This window comes from Schistocerca nitens, chromosome 5 (genome assembly GCF_023898315.1).
Source record: "Schistocerca nitens isolate TAMUIC-IGC-003100 chromosome 5, iqSchNite1.1, whole genome shotgun sequence".
In the NCBI taxonomy this organism is placed as follows: Eukaryota; Metazoa; Arthropoda; class Insecta; order Orthoptera; family Acrididae; genus Schistocerca; species Schistocerca nitens.
The window spans coordinates 195,039,746-195,062,545 of record NC_064618.1 but is presented as its reverse complement, the minus strand read 5'-3'; the positions used below and the strand labels follow the sequence as shown (position 1 = coordinate 195,062,545).

The 22,800-nt window shown below is 43.5% G+C and overlaps 1 protein-coding gene across 1 annotated transcript in view; it reads left to right on the top strand.

Moving 5' to 3' along the window:
* The window catches only part of LOC126260341 (nephrin-like), a 551,200-nt gene that overhangs the window by 485,811 nt on the left and 42,589 nt on the right, over positions 1-22,800 (top strand). Inside the window, exons 9-10 of the mRNA XM_049957665.1 lie at positions 5,242-5,535; positions 16,091-16,387. Of these exons, the coding sequence (XP_049813622.1) occupies positions 5,242-5,535; positions 16,091-16,387 (591 nt within the window). The remainder of the gene's footprint in view (positions 1-5,241; positions 5,536-16,090; positions 16,388-22,800) is intronic.

The following is a 22,800-nucleotide window of genomic DNA, read 5'->3' as shown; positions in this document are numbered from 1 at the left end:
AAATTAACGTGCATTTTAATGTCTGTTCATGTTGCCAATAATTTCTAGACAAACACGCACACATCTTACTGTTGGTAAGTAAGCAATTGATACTTAAGCAATATTCGTGGACAATAAAGAAGAACGATAGGATTGCGTTTCGATTGTCGCTCAGGCACAAAAATTTGTGTCCTTATATTAGATTAAACACCTAGCAGCTGGCAAGAAAAACCGATACGTCACATTTTATTTTACTTAGTTAACAATCCGATTACGTCTTGGGTTCGTATCTCCGTCGCTGAACTTCACATCATGCGCTTCATCTTTAAATTCATACACACTTTGTTACTTCTGAATTGAAGTATATCAGACATCTTTCATGGTTAGTTAACAGGGATGAAAGGGTCTTGATAGGAGTCCCAGTTTATTACCAAAAACTGTCGTCTTTTATTTTCAAGTTTAGATTTTGTTACTGATATAGGCGAAAATTTCGGTACTTCATGACTCTTCATGGATAGTCAGCAATATGATATGATTAGATTAGATTAGATTAATACTTGTTCCATAGATCATGAACACGACATTTCGTAATGATGTGGAACGAGTGATTTCAATAAAATATTTCTTTACATACCAGTATTCAATTTCTTTACAACAATTTTTACCCTCTCTCTCTCTCTCTCTCTCTCTCTCTCTCTCACACACACACACACACACACACACACACATTCTCATTTTATTTTTATTTGTTTGTTGTGCTCAACTATCGGCGAGGCACGAAAACGTCCGTGAATGAGTTTCTTAGTTTTGAGTACAGTTACGAAAGAAATATAAAAACAACTATGAGAGTTACTGATTTATGATGCATGGTAGCAGTCAGTTCTGAATATTACTAGCAACTAAGCTCCAGTCCCTAAACCTAGTTAGAGAAATGCGAATCAGACGCATTACGTATTCCAGGCCATAGCAGTCGCGTCTTTGAGGCGCCTGCTATGGTCACTTCCCAGCCCGCTGTAGGAGCACATCGGTTCGTCTTCTTCCTGCTGGTAATGTAACTGAGATTTGGCAACAACGCAAGGTATGTTTGGCAACTCTGTGATCGACGAGTTACTTCCTGGTGTGCACGAAATTAAGCCTCAAAGTTCACTTGATTTCTCGTGTCATTTCCATTGAATAACCTGAGTTGTTATCGCTTGAGGTGCAAATTTACGGTTTTCAGCCCAGCAAAGCCATTGAACGTGGCAATCGCAACTAATCTCGTCCTGTAAATAGCGGTTTACGAGTTCTAGCCACTAGTGGCCTCGTAAGAGGAAGGCGCAAACCATATCTATCCGCTAGCTATGTGTTGACTTGCTGACCTGTGGAAACGCCACTGTTATGGTTCGCGGTTCCATCCTCGCTAAATGTAACGTTTTCATCCCTTCTGTGTAAGAGCTGCAAGCAGTCAGATCAAACATCGATAATCAAATCGTAAGAAAATACTTTCAGCTCATAGTGCAATAGAGAAAAACTTACACTGCTACACAACAGGTAACGCCTCTTTCCGCTGCTGACAAGCAAATTTTGGGTTTCTAGGAATACGCACCTTTATTCGTGAAATGCCACGTTTGCATACCTGTTGAGTATGACACAGAATACTATTTAAACACAGACCCAACCGAAATCTAGGTAAATAGTGTTTTACTAATTCGTGCAGATAGAGGCACGCTTGTGTACAGACACTCAGTTTTGTAAAAACAGACTTGCTTTCGTCGTAAGGTTATCTTGGGTAGTTTTATTTCATTTCTTACAAGACAGTGCACAGTTTTCGTAAGGTTTCTTTTATAGTTGTTAAAACAATACTAAACATGAAAGAGAAATTAATCATCAATGATATATGCGATTTCTCTGATGTTATCTATAACCGTCTGACAATGCACATGCAGTTTATTGATTACATGCATGTAGAAAACTTGTTCTGAGTTAATGATGACAAACAAGGTTTGAAGAAGAATAAAATGCCACTACCAGACGACAGCTAATGTAGAAAATACTTTTCTGACTATTTTGGCACAATGCGCTCTCCCCATACATAATACAAAAGCTTCGAGCGCATCTGCTGCCTGGCCATCTATTAAACCTGAAAAGAACAAAATGACGCAGAAGTTAGCCGTTTTTCCACGTGCGACTATTTTGGGTTGTGAAGTGAAAAGAATTATGTTCAAAGTTCCATTAAATTGATAACTACAGACAGTTACAGCATTTCTTTTGCACTGCCCGATGGTTTCAACAAACAGATAGCGCAATAGAGTAGCTCAAATGGAAAGGAACACTTCCTATTTAAATTCTGCTTCCTACACTGTTGGCAGTTCTGTGTAGGTGGCAGTTACGTTATTTTATTTCGGTGATTACAAAATAGTGTCGAATGCATGCACTGGGTAGCCAAGGCAGCTAGTTCATGGCGATTCGGTCAACCAAGTAAATGAATGTACTGTTGTTGTTTGTTTAAAACTGCAGATTCCTCAACATCTCCACATATTGCGCATGAATGGGTTGGAATCCTGGCCCAGTACTCAACGTTTCACTATGTATTATCAAGCTCTAGCATGAGAACACCTATCTGCTGGTGGATAATAATTTTTATTTATAATGCATTTTCATTCGTTGTCAACACTAACGATATCTGACGTTTTTGACTCCCATTGAGACACAGAACTATTTGCGAGATCACTGTAAGTTGAAGGATGTTATTCCGAGCTGCTGGTGGAGAAAAATTCGGTAAGTGTCGTCTTTTTGTGTGTAGCCAACAACGATATGTTTGGGGTTCGAATCTCAGTCAGCACTGAACACTTCGTGATATTATTTCTAGTTCAAACATGCTCACATGTCGCTGCTGGTGTGACAAACCCATACTTAACGATACTTTTCTCTAGAATATAACAGTGATATGTGCCGAGTTGGAGTCCTGGGAAGGAAAAATTAATGTTTCGTATCGTCATTCCATTTAATACATCTACCTACTGCCGAGAAAATCCGATATCTCAAAGTTGATTGTGCTTCGATAACAATCCGATTAAGTTCTGGGTTCGAATCCCTGACCAACGCAAAGCTTTACCTCACTGCATTACAAGTAAGTTACTTGTGAAGTAGCAATATTTAACATCTCTCGTAGTTCGTTAACAGGGACAATAGATGCTGGGCAGGAATTTGAGTCCGTTAAAAGCGTTACGTTATGTAATTTATAGTTGATATTTGCTAACTGATACTGTCTAAAAATGAGGTATATCACTCTTTATGCCTAGTCAAGAATGACTGTTAATTTCCGTCTGACACGAAATCTTAGTTTGCATGACCTGGGTTTGAATCCATATGCAGAACGAGTCGGTTCGTCGTGTCATTTGAAGTTCATACATATTCTCAACTACCTGCTCGTGAATAATGTCAATTTTTAATGGCATTTTGTGTTAAATAACAAGTATGGTGTGTTACTTTGAATGAATTCGACGAACTTACTACGTTTATTACCTATCTGACGTAATAATAAGAGTGGTAACATTTCAGGTATGTCAGTTATTGCAATAAATGCGAGCTTACAAGCCTTAAGGACAGTCTTATCTGTGATGAGATGTTACCTGATATTTTTAGTATCGTAATATTACTTTACATCCTGAGTTATGGCGATACAGAGCATTGTTTTCTAATGGTGACTTGTTGGAACCATTTTCAAAAGTCAAACGACTGTACGAAGGAGCGATTAGAGGAACTGCTAGACAGCAGCGTTATGTGGGTTGCATGGGAATCAGGCGAAATGCAATCCAGGTCGTTCGGATACTTTTGAGCATGACTGTACTTCGTTAACAATCCGATTATGTGCTGGGTTCGCATCCCTGTCACAAGCTTTATATGATGGCATTTCAATTTTAAACATGAGCATACCTTGTTACTTGTGAATGACACCATATTAAACTTTTTTGGGGGTAGCCCCCAGGACAGTAATTGTTATGACAGGATTCCCAATTCAGTGCAAACATTTTCGTCATTTATTTTCAGGATCTGAATTGATAACTGATACTGGTGCAGACGTCTATACTTCACGTCTATTTATGCCTAGTGATCCGGTCTCAATAAGGCACAAACAAAACTTAGCTTAGTTGGCAATGGCTATAGGCAATGGCTATAGGTGCTGGGTTTGAATCCAGGTCCAGAACGACGACGTTGGTCATGTCATATAAAGCTCAAATTTGTGTACACGTAGCTGTTGATGTATTACGAGAACAATGATATTACTGGTGATTCGCTGTTAACGTTGAGATTTCCTTAGAGTGCTTGTTGCCGTTAATCGCGTTTTTCTAGTGTGTCGTCCAATATCCAGTTTCCAGAGCCACTCGCCGTTGAGCGACATTCAGCACGTGGATGGAAAACCATTTAGAGAGCGAAAAACATTTTTTCCAATTTCCGTAGAGCTTTGTAACTCCATATATTGTCTCAAGTATTTAATTTTGACTAAGGATTGCTGTACGATATATGTAAAATAATCCTTTTCTCAGAACTTTTGGAGTGTCACTTGTTGTAATTATGGTTAGTTTATGAGTGTTATGGGGTGTATCATCGCTAAGAACGTGTTTTCTAATATGTTTTGTATGACGATATTAGTTGACGCTTAGACTGACTGCTGTAAAGACCTTTGGTCTCTTAGTAGTCTCTTGCGGTACCCATTGTGTGTAGTCAAACGACACTATCCCACGGGGTTTTGTTGTTTAGAGGACCCGCAACACAGCTACGTTATGTTGGTTGTATTCGGCAGTGACCCACTTTTTTTGCTGTCAAGTGTTCATATAGGTTATTTTTCTAAAAAATTTCTGTTACTTCCCTTCAGCTTTGGTTATCTTAACCATGTAGATAGGTATTACTATTCATTTAAAAATTTTTAAGATGCTCCTGAAGAGGGGATATATGATCTCAAACAGGACATATGAATGAATAAATAGTTCTGGCAACGCTAGAGGATTTTATCATTGACATTACCACTTTACATACCCAGCTAACTACGGTTGTTCATTTTAGAGCGACTTAGCTCTAAGAATACGGTGATTATAATGATTGTCACGCTAAACGACATTAAGCCGAAACCGGTAATCAGTAAAGAAAATTCGCGATCTAGACGTAAGATTTTTATACATACGTGTTTCGCATTAACAGGCTGCGTGGTTTACAGTATGTGTTGTAGGTGTTACTGTCTGTCGTGACACAGGACCTTTGCTGAGTGGTGTGTCCGCGTTGCAGACAAGCCGGTGTGCCGGCCCGGGCTGCAGCGCGTGTACGCGGTGGCGCGGCACGAAGTGGCGCGCGTGCTGTGCCGCGTGGACGCCTTCCCGCTGCCCGATGCCTTCCGCTGGTCCTTCAACAACTCGGCGGAGAGCGTCGAGGTGCCGCCGCACCGCTTCAACTCGTCCGCCACCGCCTCCGTGCTGGCCTACACGCCCGTCGCCGAGATGGACTACGGCACCGTGCTCTGCTGGGCCGACAACACGGCGGGCCGCCAGCCGCACCCCTGCGTCTTCCACGTCATACCTGCTGGCAAGTACACCACCGAGCGCTTCAATGTACCTACAGGGAGGTCGCATCCGTATCATCTGGTCGCATTATCAAGAGCACCTGAGGCTAGGAACGTTCCGTATATTTGGAAAATAATTATATTCGGTAAATATAATGATATCCATTTTAGTTACAATTCTGGCTTTCTCTTTTCGCATCACAGTCTAAAAATGAGTTACTGTCCCCCATACACAGCAAGCTGGAGCTAGGCAAATACACCAAAACTGTCACACCATAAGCTTGACAAATCATGCATGCAGTTTCTGGCAACAATGATATATTGAAGAACGGAGAATAAAATCGAGGAGCTTTTAAGTGACCACTAGTGCAACATATGGAAAGGGGCACGTAATAGAAAAACAACACTTACTAATGGAAACATGACTACCTTTTTTGTCATAGATCCTCTGACATATTTTGCGCCACAGTTTCTTTTCCTTTGCAATACCTCTCAGAGTACCACTTACACCCAACGTCGTCTATTATTTGTTGCATACATTCCAATCTCTGCTACCCTTACAGTTTTTAATTTCTATAGGCCTGTTGGGTACCACCAAAGTTATTCCGCCATGTCAGAACACATGTCCCATTCGTCTTGTCAGTGTTTTCGGCATATTCCCTTCATCCTGACTAGAGCTTCTTCAGTTCTGATAAATTCACCCAAATTTCAACGTTTAAAGCAGATCTCAGACACTCTCATTCTCTTCTTTTCTGGTTTTCCCACAATCTGCTATTGACAGTCTTAGACGTACATTCTTAGGAATTTCTCCTAAAATTTTGGTAGAATTGTCCCCTTTGCATGTGGTAATTTGTTTTTAATTTCCTCCTTGATTCGCGTTTCTCTTTTTTTTTTTAATTACTTGTTTATCTTTCAGGGCAGCAGAATTTCTTAACTACATCTACTTCATGATCGCAAAATTTGATGTTAATTTTCTATTCTCAGTACTGGTTTTTCTCCTTACTTTCCTCTTTCCTCGCTTTACTCTCAATCCACATTCTGTAATCATTAGACCGATCACTGCACTATCAACGAATCTTAACACTAATATCCTTTCAACCTGAATTTAAATCCAACTCTGAGTTTTTTTATATCCATTATTGCATTTTCGATGTATGGATGGAACAAGGAGTGAAAAGCAATGCATCCTTGTCTTACACTCTTTTAGTCCAAGCACTTTGCTTTCTCCTTTCATTATTTTTGTTTAATCTTGGTTTTTGCACTTACTGTGAAATACCAGTTATTCGCTACAGGCCACACACATTTTTCTGAGAATTTCTAACACCTTGCATCATTTTAAGTTTTAAGGCGCGTGTTCCGGATTGGCAACGATTGTCTTTTTTTTTTTTTTTTTTTTCTATACGCCTTTCGTCCATTATCAAGTGCAACGACGTAACTGCGTCTCTGCTCCCTTTAACTTTCCCTAATCTAAATTAAATGTCATTTAAGAGATCTTCGAAACTATGAGATATATAGGGATAATCTACAGTGGAAGACAAGTAATATACAATTTGTACTAGAACCAAGAGGCCACAATAAGAATGGAGGACCAAGAAGAAGCGTCCGGATTAAGAAGTAATTAAGACAGGTATGTAGGTTTTTGCCCCCACTATTCAATATACACTCCTGGAAATGGAAAAAAGAACACATTGACACCGGTGTGTCAGACCCACCATACTTGCTCCGGACACTGCGAGAGGGCTGTACAAGCAATGATCACACGCACGGCACAGCGGACACACCAGGAACCGCGGTGTTGGCCGTCGAATGGCGCTAGCTGCGCAGCATTTGTGCACCGCCGCCGTCAGTGTCAGCCAGTTTGCCGTGGCATACGGAGCTCCATCGCAGTCTTTAACACTGGTAGCATGCCGCGACAGCGTGGACGTGAACCGTATGTGCAGTTGACGGACTTTGAGCGAGGGAGGCCGGGTGGACGTACCGCCGAATTGCTCAACACGTGGGGCGTGAGGTCTCCACAGTACATCGATGTTGTCGCCGGTGGTCGGCGGAAGGTGCACGTGCCCGTCGACCTGGGACCGGACCGCAGCGACGCACGGATGCACGCCAAGAACGTAGGATCCTACGCAGTGCCGTAGGGGACCGCACCGCCACTTCCCAGCAAATTAGGAACACTGTTGCTCCTGGGGTATCGGCGAGGACCATTCGCAACCGTCTCCATGAAGCTGGGCTACGGTCCCGCACACCGTTAGGCCGTCTTCCGCTCACGCCCCAACATCGTGCAGCCCGCCTCCAGTGGTGTCGCGACAGGCGTGAATGGAGGGACGAATGGAGACGTGTCGTTTTCAGCGATGAGAGTCGCTTCTGCCTTGGTGCCAATGATGGTCGTATGCGTGTTTGGCGCCGTGCAGGTGAACGCCACAATCAGGACTGCATACGACCGAGGCACACAGGGCCAACACCCGGCATCATGGTGTGGGGAGCGATCTCCTACACTGGCCGTACACCACTGGTGATCGTCGAGGGGACACTGAATAGTGCACGGTACATCCAAACCGTCATCGAACCCATCGTTCTACCATTCCTAGACCGGCAAGGGAACTTGCTGTTCCAACAGGACAATGCACGTCCGCATGTATCCCGTGCCACTCAACGTGCTCTAGAAGGTGTAAGTCAACTACCCTGGCCAGCAAGATCTCCGGATCTGTCCCCCATTGAGCATGTTTGGGACTGGATGAAGCGTCGTCTCACGCGGTCTGCACGTCCACCACGAACGCTGGTCCAACTGAGGCGCCAGGTGGAAATGGCATGGCAAGCCGTTCCACAGGACTACATCCAGCATCTCTACGATCGTCTCCATGGGAGAATAGCAGCCTGCATTGCTGCGAAAGGTGGATATACACTGTACTAGTGCCGACATTGTGCATGCTCTGTTGCCTGTGTCTATGTGCCTGTGGTTCTGTCAGTGTGATCATGTGATGTATCTGACCCCAGGAATGTGTCAATAAAGTTTCCCCATCCTGGGACAATGAATTCACGGTGTTCTTATTTCAGTTTCCAGGAGTGTATATACTGAAGAAGCGATGTCGGAAATAAAAGAAAGACTCAAGCGTGGAATTAAAATCTAAGATGAAAGAATATAATGATAAAATTTGCTGATGACATTGCTATCCTCAGTGAAAGTGAAGAAGAATTATAAGACCTGCTGAATGAAAGGAAGCATCTAATGCTCACAGAATGTGGATTGAGAGTAACAGGATTGAGAGTAACAGTCTAATGAGTCCAGAATACGGACTGAGAGTAAATCGTCGAAGGAGGACCGTAATGAGAAGTAGCAGAAATGCGAACAGCGAGAAACTTCAGGTTTGACGGTCACAAAGTAGACGAAGTGAAGGAATTCTGTTACCTAGGCAACAGAATAACCCAAACGGACGAAGTAAGGAGGGCATCAAAAGTATACTACTACTGCAAAAAGAAATTTCATGGCCAAGAGAAGTCAACTAGTATGAAACATAGGTCTTAAGATGAGGAAGAAATTCCTAAGAAACAAGGACTGTGGGAAAATTGGGAAAGAAATGGATGGAAGCATATGAGAGGTAATACTACAGAAGGTGAACTGGTAACATGAGGAATAAGGAGGTTCTCCCCAGAATTAGTATGGAAGGAATGTATAGGAAACACTGGGAAGAAGAAGGAACAGGATGGTAGGACATCTGTTAAGACATCAGGTAATCACTTCCGTGGTACTAGAGGGAGATGAAGAGAGTAAAAACTGTAGAGGAAGGACAGAGATTGGAATACATCCAGCAAATAATGGTGAAAGTAGATTGCAAGTGCTACTTGGAGATGAAAAGACTGGCACAGGAGAGGAATTCATGGCGCGCCGCAGCGGACCACTCAGGAGACTGATGACTCACAAGAAATAAAAAGATCTTCAGTTTTCTTTCCATTCTTCCGCATTGCTCTTCAGTAACTTGACTGCGTGGTGGTAGGTAGATTGTGCTATTGTTCTCGCAATTATCGGCCTTTAGTACCTGCAGTATTGTGTGCGTGGTAATTTTCGGAAAACAAGTTAGTAGGGCATGACTCCAGGCCCATAGATTCTACACACCAGCATGGTCGCTTAGTGGCAATTCCCTCCCCCCCCCCCTCCCCTCACCTCACCCCGAAGGAATGTTTTTCATACCTAATGCCATAACTAATCGAAAGTTACCTAAATACCTGTCAAACTCTGTAATTCGATACCCTGTGTCTTCGAAATTGGCTTTCATTCATTCCTCTATCACGTCAGCAGACGGTTTCTTACCCTCGTACAGGGCTTCCACGTACTGTTTTTCACCTGTCCGCTCTTTCCTCTACGTCAAAAGGCGGAAATTCTTGTGCTCTCTTAACGCTGAGTTCTACTGTTGTATGCCTGTCTTTTCGTGTGTTCATTGGTAGTTCTTTGTTTCGATGATGAATAGAAGTGTTTCTTCCTTTGTGCAAGGGTACTGTGCAGTTACATTCCTAGAACATATCTACTGGTCCAACTTTTCTGACTATCCTTTTAGTTATGTCCAGCAACACTCACGAACTACTAAACTCGCAAGGGATTTGATGGCCTACAAACAGTGTTCGGTAGGCGAAAGTGACTGAGGTTGCTTGAGATATTCAAAAGGAGGATAGTATTGAGAAGCAACAGGAAAGATACGGCTGGGAATCCCAACAGTTATATCGGGGACTGTAGTAAATATGATTTCTTCTGCCGTGGAAGCAAGTTATAACAAACGAAGCAAGAAGGGCATGCGGAGGAGATCAGCAAAATCAAAGACTGCACTGTTTGCGAAAAGAAGGCCGCTTTTATCAGGCATACGCCTTCATTAGAGAAGGAATTTTCTGAGGTGTAGCATGATATCGAAGTGAATCTATCACCGGAAAAGAAGAGAATCAAACTGTTTGAGATACGGTGTTACAGAATCATACTGAAGCATACTGGAATATGAATAATCTAACAGGGTAAGAGTGCGATCCCTGAGGAATCGTTGTGGAGCGGAACATGTGTAAAACACTCACCATATGCACTGATTGTCAGGACATATGGGTAAACACTAGAGAATAATCTCCATTGTATTAGATGATTGAGTATAAGGCTTAATTTAAGGGGACGACGAACATATACAACAAATAATTCCGAACTTAGGACGTAGATACTGATCTGAGATGGCGAGACTGTCACAGAGGATAAAATTGTTAGAAGAAGAATGTAAAAAAGAAAACAAATGGGTTAGTTGTGTATGATAGCTCCGTCCGTGCTGATTGTATCAACAGTCGTTCTGTGTTGTGATGCGATTGTGACATTTTTGATGAAAGAGCCTGGGTATGTGGGGTAGCACATTAAAAATAAAATTGGGAAGCTCATCATGCTGTTCGCTGCAGAGATTGAAAACTTTACAGTAAGATACACTACTGGCCATTATAATTGCTACACCACGAAGGTGGCGTGTACAGACGCGAAATTAAACCGACAGGAAGAAGATGCTGCGATATGCAAATGATTAGCTTTCTAGAGCATTCACACAAGGTTGGCGCCGATGGCGATACCTACAACGTGCTGACATGAGGAATGTTTCCAACCGATTTCTTATACACAAACAGCAGTTGACCGGCGTTGCCTGGTGAAACGTTGTTGTAATGCCTCGTGTAAGGAGGAGAAATGCGTACTATCACGTTTCGGACTTTGATAAAGGTCGGATTGTAGCCTATCGCCATTGTAGTCTATCGCATCGCGACATTGCCGCTCACGTTGGTCGAGATTCAGGAATCGATGGGTTCAGGAGGGTGACACGGAACGCCGTGCTGCATCCCAACGGCCTCGTATCACTAGCAGTCGAGATGAAAGGCACGTTTCCGCATGTCTGTAACGGATCGTGCAGCCACGTCTCGATCCCTGAATTAACAAATTGGGACGTTTGCAAGACAACAACCCTCTGCACGAACAGTTCGACTACGTTTGCTGCACCATGGACTATCAGCTCGGAGACCATGGCTGCGGTTACCCTTGACGCTGCATCACAGACAGGAGCGCCTGCGATGGTGTACTCAACGACGAACCTGGGTAATTTTTTCGGATGAATCCAGGTTCTGTTTACAGCATCATGACGGTCGCATCCGTGTTTGGCGACGTCGCGGTGAACGCACATTGGAAGCGTGTATACGTCATTGCCATACTGGCGTATCACCCGGCGTGATGGTATGGGGTGCCATTGGTTACACGTCTGTCACCTCTTGTTCGCATTGACGGCACTTTGAACAGTGGACGCTACATTTCAGATGTGTTACGACCCGTGGCTCTACCCTTCGTTCGATCCCTGCGAAACCCTACATTTCAGCAGGATAATGCCAGACCCCATGTTGCAGGTCCTGTACGGGCCTTTATGGATACAGAAAATGTTCGACTGCTGCCCTGGCCAGCACATTCTCCAGATATCTCACCAATTGAAAATATCTGGTCAGTGGTGGCCGAAGATGAATGTGGTATCGCATTGAAGCTGCATGGGCAGCTGTACCTGTACACGCCATCTAAGTTCAGTTTGACTCAATGCCCCTGCGTTTCAAGGCCGTTATTACAGCCAGAGGAGGTTGTTCTGGATACTGATTTCTCAGGATCTATGCACCCAAACTGCGTGGAAATGTAATCTCAAGGCAGTTCTAGTGTAATATATTTGTACAATGTATACCCGTTTATCATCTGCATTTCTTCTAGGTGTAGCAGATTTAATGGCCAGAAGTGTAAATATAAAGAGTTTAGTTCTTTTCCCTCTTCCTTCTTTCGCTTGCACACTACACCGACTTCACAGCACTTCATTTTCCTAGAGATTTAATGTATGCCTAATAGAAGCAGTGCGCTATCCTCTCTCTTTGTTAACACAGAGGGGGCATTGTCTTCATTTCTACTTAGATAGTAGAACGTGCAAGCGGCCTAGTCTTATCTGCTGTGTTAGAACAAGATGCTGAAGTTGTAATAGCTCCACTAATCTGACATCCTCACGTGATTTCGTTGCCCCAGCACAGATCCAGCACTTAAATCTTCACTGCTTTTGAGGAGAGATTGTGCGGAATTTAGTAATATGGGCTATGTCCTCTACCCATCCAAACAATGAAGTTCACAGTTTATGGTCTTGCAACATGTTTGCATGGTGTTACCCGAATTTGTATTTATTCCAGTATTCTCTTAGCCCATCTCCTGCTTCCTCCTCGAAATCGCCTCCACCATCCCCCACTTACTGTTCATTTATTCCTGCGCCTCCCCCTGTCAATCAGCCCCTCCCCCCTCCGTCCCACTCCTCCACCACATTTCTCAGTCCAACTCCACCAGCCCCACTCTCTGTCCTTCTCCTCCTGCCCCTCTTTCCACCTCCTCCTCCCTTCAGTCTCCTTCACCTCCTTCCATCCATCTTCTCCCCACCCCTACCTCCACTTCCTCCACAATCCCACTCCATGTTTATCTCCTACTGCACCTCTCTCTCCCTTTCTCCTCCTCCCCTCTCTTTGTTCATTTCCTCTTCCCCTCGCCCTGTCCATGTTCTGATAACTCTCTCTCTGCCAATCTGTACCTTTCCTGCCCCTTCATCTTTCCTTTCTCTGCCAATCTCCTTCTCTCACACTTCTCTGTCCATCTCTTTGCCCTCCTCATTCACTGCCCATTTCCTCCTCCTCCCTCATTCTCTCTCTCTCGCTCTCTCTCTCGCTCTCTCCTTCCCCCTCTCACTCTCCCTTTCCATCTCCTCCTTCCCTTTATATTAATCTCCTTATCCCTCTGTCCAACCACTTCATCTACCCCATTTTCTCTTCGCGTTATCACAAGTACGAAACTGACTGTTTTTCTCCCACAGTACTTATTTCCAGGTCTTTCTATAAGGAAAAAAAAAATTGAATACGTTATAACAGCAACAACTGTGCAGGGCTCGCACGATATTTTGAGTACATCTGAAGATTAATTTTGTTACTATTAATAAATTAAAAGAAGTGGTTAGGCGCAGAGACAGGGTACGATAGTCTCTAATGTCACTACACTAGCCAGTCATAAAAATACGTGAAGATTAACTTAGTTACTGTTAATAAATTGAAATACGTTGATTGTCACGCAGACAAGAGGATAATCCCCTCAGGTATTCAATAACTGGGCAACCACAGAACAAGTAGCAGCTGCAAATTTTTGGGAGTTGTGCATAATGCTAGCAGTTTCTGTCATACTTGCATCCCAACTTGTGGCGTCATGGATCTAATGTTACGACTTCGTTCAAGTGAGGTATACTACATAAATACATGTTCACGTAATGAAAATCACCTTGTGTTTGACATGACATTGTCACTCCAGGATACAATGACTTTTACTGAGTGTTAGAAGACGATGCAAAGCTAGGAGAACATATGAGAAATAAATTTATAATTCCAATAAATGTAGGAAACAAAGTTATTGATTGTCATCTAGTAAAGTTTGACACTTCGCGAGTTAGTCCAGATTTCCGTATCTCTTCTCTTTCTTTCATAGATGACCATCGTGTAGCTGAAATGTTCATGTGACTACATGTACAGTAGAATGACAGAATATATTCGTATTCCATTACCCTTTGTCACTCAAATACGCTTCGATTTCCTGCTTCTTCCTAGCAGCAATATTGCGGATTATTTAAAGAGCGCGAATCTAATGCTGTAAGGTCAATGACGAGTGTGTTCATTGCACATGGTATGTAGAACATTGTATACACCACACTGTGCACTCCCTCGAAAAGTGTGTACACGGAAATGTGAGGACATTTCTAGTAGTGGAATAGACGCATCTAAAACCCTATTTGTAAAGCTCAATAAGCAGCGCGCTAACATTCGAAACAAGGAGATGCGCTACATCCAGACTGAATACGTTCGTAAATCAACGACGACTGGTCTGGTACACCGGTCATGCTGAGAGTAGTTTGTTGGCGATTTTCCACGCCCGTTTAAGTAACCGCATAGTTGCATTGCTGGCGCCTAATATCCGCCCCAGAAAACAGTAAGGTGACGTAGTGAAAATACGGTAGTAAAAAGAGTTTGCACGGTTAACAGGCTGATGGTGGAAGGGATTCATACTCCTTTCTATGGCAACCCTCACGAAGCGATTCTACATTTACTGACGAATGTAGCAACTAGCTACAAAAACAAAGTAAATTTATCAAGTTATGAGGACAGCCAACCCCATATCACAAAGAAAAGGAAGGAAGTGATGCATAGAACGAGATAATAAACAATGCTTTTAAACATACATATCAATAATTTCTACCCTAGTAGACAAACCACAAAATGTTTCACTATAGAATCAATATTTAGTGTCACACTGGACAGAACCATAACGATGAGCAAGGGAGCGGTGACAATAGCAGAGCGGCTCTCAGTGAGTATGATGGCATAAGTTTTTCTCAAATCTCGTTATTGTGTAATAACTGTGTAAAAACAGCTGAGAGATGTAGGAAAGGTTTTGGAAAACAGTGCAAAAGAGTGGTTCAAATGGCTCTGAGCACTATGGGACTCAACTTCTGATGTCATCAGTCCCCTAGAGCTTAGAACTACTTAAACCAAACCTAAGGACATCAAACACATCCATGCCAGACGTAGGATTCGAACCTGCGACCGTAGCAGTCACGCGGTTCCGGACTGAAGCCCCTAGAACCGTTCGGCCACCGCGGCCGACTCTCACCAAATCGGAACACAAAGTCTCAGCAGTACTGGGACCTGCTGAATGTGGTGGCCAGCGCAGATGGGACAATTCGTCGTCGTGCTCACTAAACCAGTCCTGGACGATGCAAGCTTTGTGAACGTGGAGACAGGCACCAAATACTATTCCATGGGATGGACCAGATGTGCCGAAATGGCCACATGCTCCTTGGCAGTAACGGAAGCTTTCATAGTGACAATGGGGCCATGAAACAACTATATGGATTCCCATATCCTGGTCATGCTTCTTTCTTGGGACGTGTAGTCGGTTAGAATTTGGAAACAGTGTGAAACGAGACACAACCTTCCTACTGACTTTCTTTGCTCCACACTCCAAGTTTTATGGTTTATGCATCATGTTTCCGTGTTACAGACATTTGCATCGATAATAATTACTTTCGGAATTCTAGCTCGCCCTGAATTCACTGCTTATGGAGTTCCCTTGGTATCGGTTTGGTGTTAACACGGTTCAAGGGTGTGACGTTTAGATCTCTGGTGACTGCTGAAGCTGTCGACCTGTTACTTTTCGTCACAATAATTTTATATGACCATGTGTCACTTCCACTCAACGTAAACGATGTGACTTGTCGGATGATGCTACCTTACGAAAACCAACAATTTGCCCGCGTTCGAATACTCTTCTCTGTGACAAAATGCACTCACAACTACACAGAAAACTTTTCTGGCCGCGACTGACACTTGCAACGTTTTGAGGAAATTGCACAAGTTCCGTTCATGCTGAAATAAAACAGTCCAACCTGCTGGCTTGATCAGGCGTGCATTTCTCGCAGCTCTTCCTTATTTTCGTCCATTCCCTGTGTGTGGTACTACTCACCAAGCTGACTGTCTTCACAGGCATCCCGGAACCGCCATTCAACTGCTCGGTGGCGAACCAGACTTCCGAGACGGTGCACGTGCGCTGCCTGGAGGGCTTCGACGGCGGGCAGCCGCAGCTGTTCGTGCTGGAGGTGGCGGACGCGGCGGGCGGCCTCGTGCTGGCCAACCTGTCGTCGCGCGCTCCGCTCTTCACGGTGGACGGGCTGGCGCCGGGGCAGGCGCTGCGGCTCTCCGTGTACGCCGCCAACTCCAAGGGCCGCAGCGATGCCGTCCACTTCGAGGGCGCCACGCTGAAGGCGGCCGAGAAGCAGACAGGTACCCACCAGCGCAGTCCAGAGATCAACACACGACAGATCTCTCGAAACATGGTGTTGAACACCACCTCCACAGACGTTTATGCACTGAAACACTGCTCCTTTTATAGGTTTACAACATAAAATGGGCTTCGGTGACCAGTTATGTGATGTTTGCCTTGCTTTTCGGAGAGCCTGAAAGATCATTTCTGTAATCCATTGTTAGAGATATAATTTCCTGGCACGGTCGCCAAGTCTAAGATGGAGTGAACTGGCTTCCACCTCTGCTCACTATATATATGCCCCAATGCTGGACGATATAATGGCCCCAGACTGTCACTGGGAGCAGCGCAACACTGTATATAAACTGATAGGATTCTGAAATGTAAATTGCATATCAAGATCTGGTAATCGCTCTATGCTGGATAATTAGATAAAATTCTCGGACTTCTTCACCGAATAACTCCAGGTTCAGGCTGAACGTTAAGCTAAGAAAAGACATTGAAAATTAGTAACATTGTCGTGCCTATGGCGATTCGATGCAGATTAAACGGTTAATTCAATGGTAGTTAGTGTTAATATCTAGACTGATGTGACAAGAAGGTATTTGAACACATTTGATTTGAGAATTAACTTAACGTATTGTAATTTATACAGAGCTACAGAGCATGATGCTTACATGATTAAGGCAGGATGGTAAATGACAAAAGCTAACAGCCACGCATCTCCTAGCGGCCCTAAGAAAAATTAAAAAAAAAGAAGGCTGCGCCTCCGTTTATGAGTACAGATAATGCAGATGTTAACATATAGACTCTTTGGTCCAGAAACATTACACAATATTTTACACAAAAAGGAATTTTTAAAAAGGGCTACTATATAGGGGACCTTACAGACTCACACCACCGTCGGTTTTCTTCAAATGACATTTGAAGCACAGTCGAATTCGGAATCACTGTAATGCAATCCCCAGAAGAAAATGAAATAAATCGCCTTTGAAATTTAAAAAAAAAGTGTGCTGTTAACTACAATAAATTTTTAATTCGTTAGCCAGTTTCCAGTAACTGACTGCATAGAGCGAAATTCTCAAAATAGGAAACTTGCTGGTCTGAATGACAGTTGTTGCGTTTCTGTTTCTTAATTTCACTTAAAGTGCACATTTGTTAACAGTTATAACTGGTAATCAATAATGAACCGTAAATCCTTAGTAAAATTAATTTATTTTAAATTTCTAATCACATAAAAGTTCTAGTATTTACAGTTTAGATCTGGTAAAAAATGTTAACCATCCGATTAATAGACCGTCACTGATGTGAAGTTAGAGGTTTTCCCACGCTAATAACTGCCTCAGTGGTTCATCGACGTCTCGTCGAATATCCGACGCAATGCCTGTGAACCACTGCCTGTGATGTACACAATTCTTTCATTTAACAATAACCCATTTCGCATGTCTGTATCAATTTGCTTTGCATTTACATACATTACATGTTTGAAAGCAGAACTACGTTATTTTTGGTAAAAAATGCAATTCACTGTTCGTTGAGTAATAGTTACCCTTGGTACTAAACATATAATTCAAACTAAATGAAAACAACTTACCAACAGTGACTTTCAAATCAACGACTTTTCAACTAAAACACACACACGCAAAATACACTCCTGGAAATGGAAAAAATAACACATTGACACCGGTGTGTCAGACCCACCATACTTGCTCCGGACACTGCGAGAGGGCTGTACAAGCAATGATCACACGCACGGCACAGCGGACACACCAGGAACCGCGGTGTTGGCCGTCGAATGGCGCTAGCTGCGCAGCATTTGTGCACCGCCGCCGTCAGTGTCAGCCAGTTTGCCGTGGCATACGGAGCTCCATCGCAGTCTTTAACACTGGTAGCATGCCGCGACAGCGTGGACGTGAACCGTATGTGCAGTTGACGGACTTTGAGCGAGGGCGTATAGTGGGCATGCGGGAGGCCGGGTGGACGTACCGCCGAATTGCTCAACACGTGGGGCGTGAGGTCTCCACAGTACATCGATGGTGTCACCAGTGGTCGGCGGAAGGTGCACGTGCCCGTCGACCTGGGACCGGACCGCAGCGACGCACGGATGCACGCCAAGACCGTAGGATCCTACGCAGTGCCGTAGGGGACCGCACCGCCACTTCCCAGCAAATTAGGGACACTGTTGCTCCTGGGGTATCGGCGAGGACCATTCGCAACCGTCTCCATGAAGCTGGGCTACGGTCCCGCACACCGTTAGGCCGTCTTCCGCTCACGCCCCAACATCGTGCAGCCCGCCTCCAGTGGTGTCGCGACAGGCGTGAATGGAGGGACGAATGGAGACGTGTCGTCTTCAGCGATGAGAGTCGCTTCTGCCTTGGTGCCAATCATGGTCGTATGCGAGGCACACAGGGCCAACACCCGGCATCATGGTGTGGGGAGCGATCTCCTACACTGGCCGTACACCACTGGTGATCGTCGAGGGGACACTGAATAGTGCACGGTACATCCAAACCGTCATCGAACCCATCGTTCTACCATTCCTAGACCGGCAAGGGAACTTGCTGTTCCAACAGGACAATGCACGTCCGCATGTATCCCGTGCCACCCAACGTGCTCTAGAAGGTGTAAGTCAACTACCCTGGCCAGCAAGATCTCCAGATCTGTCCCCCATTGAGCATGTTTGGGACTGGATGAAGCGTCGTCTCACGCGGTCTGCACGTCCAGCACGAACGCTGGTCCAACTGAGGCGCCAGGTGGAAATGGCATGGCAAGCCGTTCCACAGGACTACATCCAGCATCTCTACGATCGTCTCCATGGGAGAATAGCAGCCTGCATTGCTGCGAAAGGTGGATATACACTGTACTAGTGCCGACATTGTGCATGCTCTGTTGCCTGTGTCTATGTGCCTGTGGTTCTGTCAGTGTGATCATGTGATGTATCTGACCCCAGGAATGTGTCAATAAAGTTTCCCCTTCCTGGGACAATGAATTCACGGTGTTCTTACTTCAATTTCCAGGAATATATATATATATATATATATATATATATATATATATATATATATATATGAAGGATATACTGATTTTCAGTATTTGAAAATATAACGAAATTTCCCTTCCAAGACTACAATAAACTACAGCCAATTCATCACATTTTTAATCATGGATGAGAGGATGACACGGCATGTGTTAAGACATTGGGGAATAATTTCCATTATATTATGGAAAACTGTGGAGGTTAAGAGCTGTAGGGGAAATAAATATATACCGTACACATATCTACAATGGGTTTGTATTCTACTTTGAGATGAAAAAGGACCCTTTTCACTTTTCAGAAGAGTGGTAACCCAAAAAAACTCAATCTTTCAGCTAACTTGATGTTGTCCTCCATATTTTCCTGGCTTGAGCTAGTCTTTCCATCTACAGTGTTACACCAAATATCTATTTTACGAACTCTAGTTCTGACCTGCCCCTAGCATTTTATTCCCCATCGCTCCTTCCAGTATCAGGTGTATTATACCTGTATGCTGTAGTATATGCACCGTTAACATTTGCATCCTTAAGCAAAAGTCATTCACTGAGTTATATCTTCATCTATTCATTTTAGTTGTTCTACACTTCATATGTCATCTAGCTACTAAATTGTATCGGTCTTGGATAGGATACCATTTGAAATGCTTCCGTTTCTTCTTCTTCAACTTTTGAATCTTGAAAATTTCTCTTCTGTATAACGCTGTACTCCCAATTTTTCAACCTTCGCTTCTCATAAGCTGTTCCCCATTCAATAAGAAGGTATGCCAGTAGAACTCTTTCTCTGCACAAATTGTTCGTGGTCTGTCACTACTTTTCATATTTTCCTTACTTCGCCTAAGCAGAGCATTTTTCATTTATTCCTCTATCTTGTTGTTCCCGGTTATGATCTTTTGCTGTGTGAGATTACGATGTACTGTCTTGGTTGCCACATTTGGGACTACAGTATGCTGTGTAAGCGTCATCAATAACTAAAATGAGCAATCCATAGCAACAAAACATAACGAAGATTTATACAATTATTTCATTGGCCTTTGCTTACAGATTTCATCATCATTGCTCTAGAAACACGACGAAAAAGAAATGTCACTAATCGCCAGTTCATCTTGCAGTACAGAAATAATCCGACCTGACAAAAAGATGTCAATACTCATTTGTTCTTCGTACTCAGTAGAACGCTATCTGGAACTTTTATTACTAGTTTCTCTCTGCCGGCTGCTAAATAGAAACACTTCCTGGCAATGGAGGCAGTATTATTTATCTAGCAGACATAACAAATTACGATCATGACGGTGAGAAGAGAATGTCAGATGTAATTACAAGAGAAGGGCGTAATCTTGAACGAACCGTACGCTCATGTGTTTAAAATATAAATCGCTCATCCAGAAAAACAGTGGTATGATTTATTCCACATGCAAAACTCCCCGTATTACCACGAGAGACAAATGAATGATAACCTACGCATAGTGTAAGTGAGGAATATTGGTAACGCGAAGGAACAAGATATCGATGTAATAGGACCAAGAAACACAAATACTTCAGTGTCGTGACTTGACGGTGTATTACCTTCTGCTTAAAATAATTGCACGGCCTGAACAACAAACTTTGTCTGCTGAATTTACAATATTGCACAACTGTTCAAAGTACATATGGATTTTGAATGGTCAAAGCGAATTGGAACAGAACATTACGCAAAGCTAATGAAACCCACTTTTTCACATGCATGCAACATTTATTCCGCATTAAAGCAGCACTATGTCAAAAAGCACACTAATTGCATTTCCAAACATTAATATTGATATGTCAACGTAATAATCTGCTTTGCTTTTGCCAATCATATTGCAACATAGGCTTGTGTGAGGGCATTCAGTACGCAATGGAGGACATTCTTTTTTGTCGGTAAGTTTAGGTTGAGAAATTCCGGAATTTGTTGTAGAGCATCGTGTATGTTTCCCCTTTATCCCATCTAGTTTCATATAATTCTGAGAACTGGCGGTGCAATACGCAGAGTTCAAAGTGACGTCTGTAATGGTTACTCGTTCCAAGCAGAGAGCTGTCAATACGTTTCTTTTGGTAGAAAACCAAAGTATTACAGATATTCGTAGGCGCTTGCAGGAAGTCTATGGGGACCTGGCAGTGAACAAAGGCACATCGAGTCGTTGGGAGAGACGTCTATCATCATCGCAACAAGGTCTTCCCCTCTTCCGTCTCACAAGTGCCAGCCGGCCGCACATAACTGTGACTCCTGCAATGTTGCAACGTGCGGACACTCTCGTTCGAGGTGATCGATGAATCACAATCAAACATCTCGCGGCACAACTGGAAGACTCTATTGGTAGTGCTGACACCTCTGTCCACCAGTTGGGGTACTCAAAGTTGTGTGCCCCCGAGTTCCTCGCCTCCTAACAAAAGACCATAAGGAACAACGAAGAATCATCTATGCGTAATTGATTGCGCGTTACGAGACTGATGTGGACAGCTTTTTGTCGTAAATCATCACAGGCGATCGATAGTATGTTCATCACTTCGAACCAGAAACAAAACGGCAGTCCATGAAGTGGCGCCACAACACATCTCCTCCGAAGAAACAGTGCAAAGCCGCTCCGTCAGCGGGTGAAGCCATAGTGACGATAGGAGATAATGTTGAAAAATCGGTTTTTGTAGCCAGAAGAGTTGGGAATAATATGGAAAATTGGATTGCTGAATAAAACAGACCTGCTCTTAGAAGAAAGTGTGTTGCGTTTCTTGCTGCACACCCCTCGTACCTCGGTGCAGAAAATTGTTTGTATAGCACAGTAGAGTCTGATGATGAAATGATGATCGTGTAACGCCACTTGTGATTTTTCACACTATAGTTTTGCAAGACCAACGATCCTTCTTGTGCACGGCATATAGTATGTAAAGTAGTACACATGACGTGGTTGATAGACTTTTGTCATCTACGCTTGCAGTATCTTAAGCGTAATGTCCTTGTTCCGGAAACTTTCTTCTGCACAGTTCGATTTTAACACAGTTTTGCCACCGTCCAATGGCACTAGCAGATAACAGCTCCGTTCTGCATACGAATAAATCATATCACTGTTTTCTAGATGAGCCATTTATATTCTAAGCACATTCTCGTCCGTTACTGAGAGTTTGAGGCCACACACCTCCCTTCCTTTGCGATGTAAAACCATTACAGTCCAAGATACTTGTATATGAACTTGCACGTAACACTTCCATCACTTTGAGTCTGTCCGGAGACCACATAATTTTGTACAAAGAGCATACATCCTTAGGAAACTATAACGATAATCACAAAGATGGGCAGACGGGAGAACTAATAGTTTACATTAAGAAATAGGATCGGCGTTGAATCACTATCTCATATGCGTATTCAGAGGTGCTTGCCTGGAATAATTCT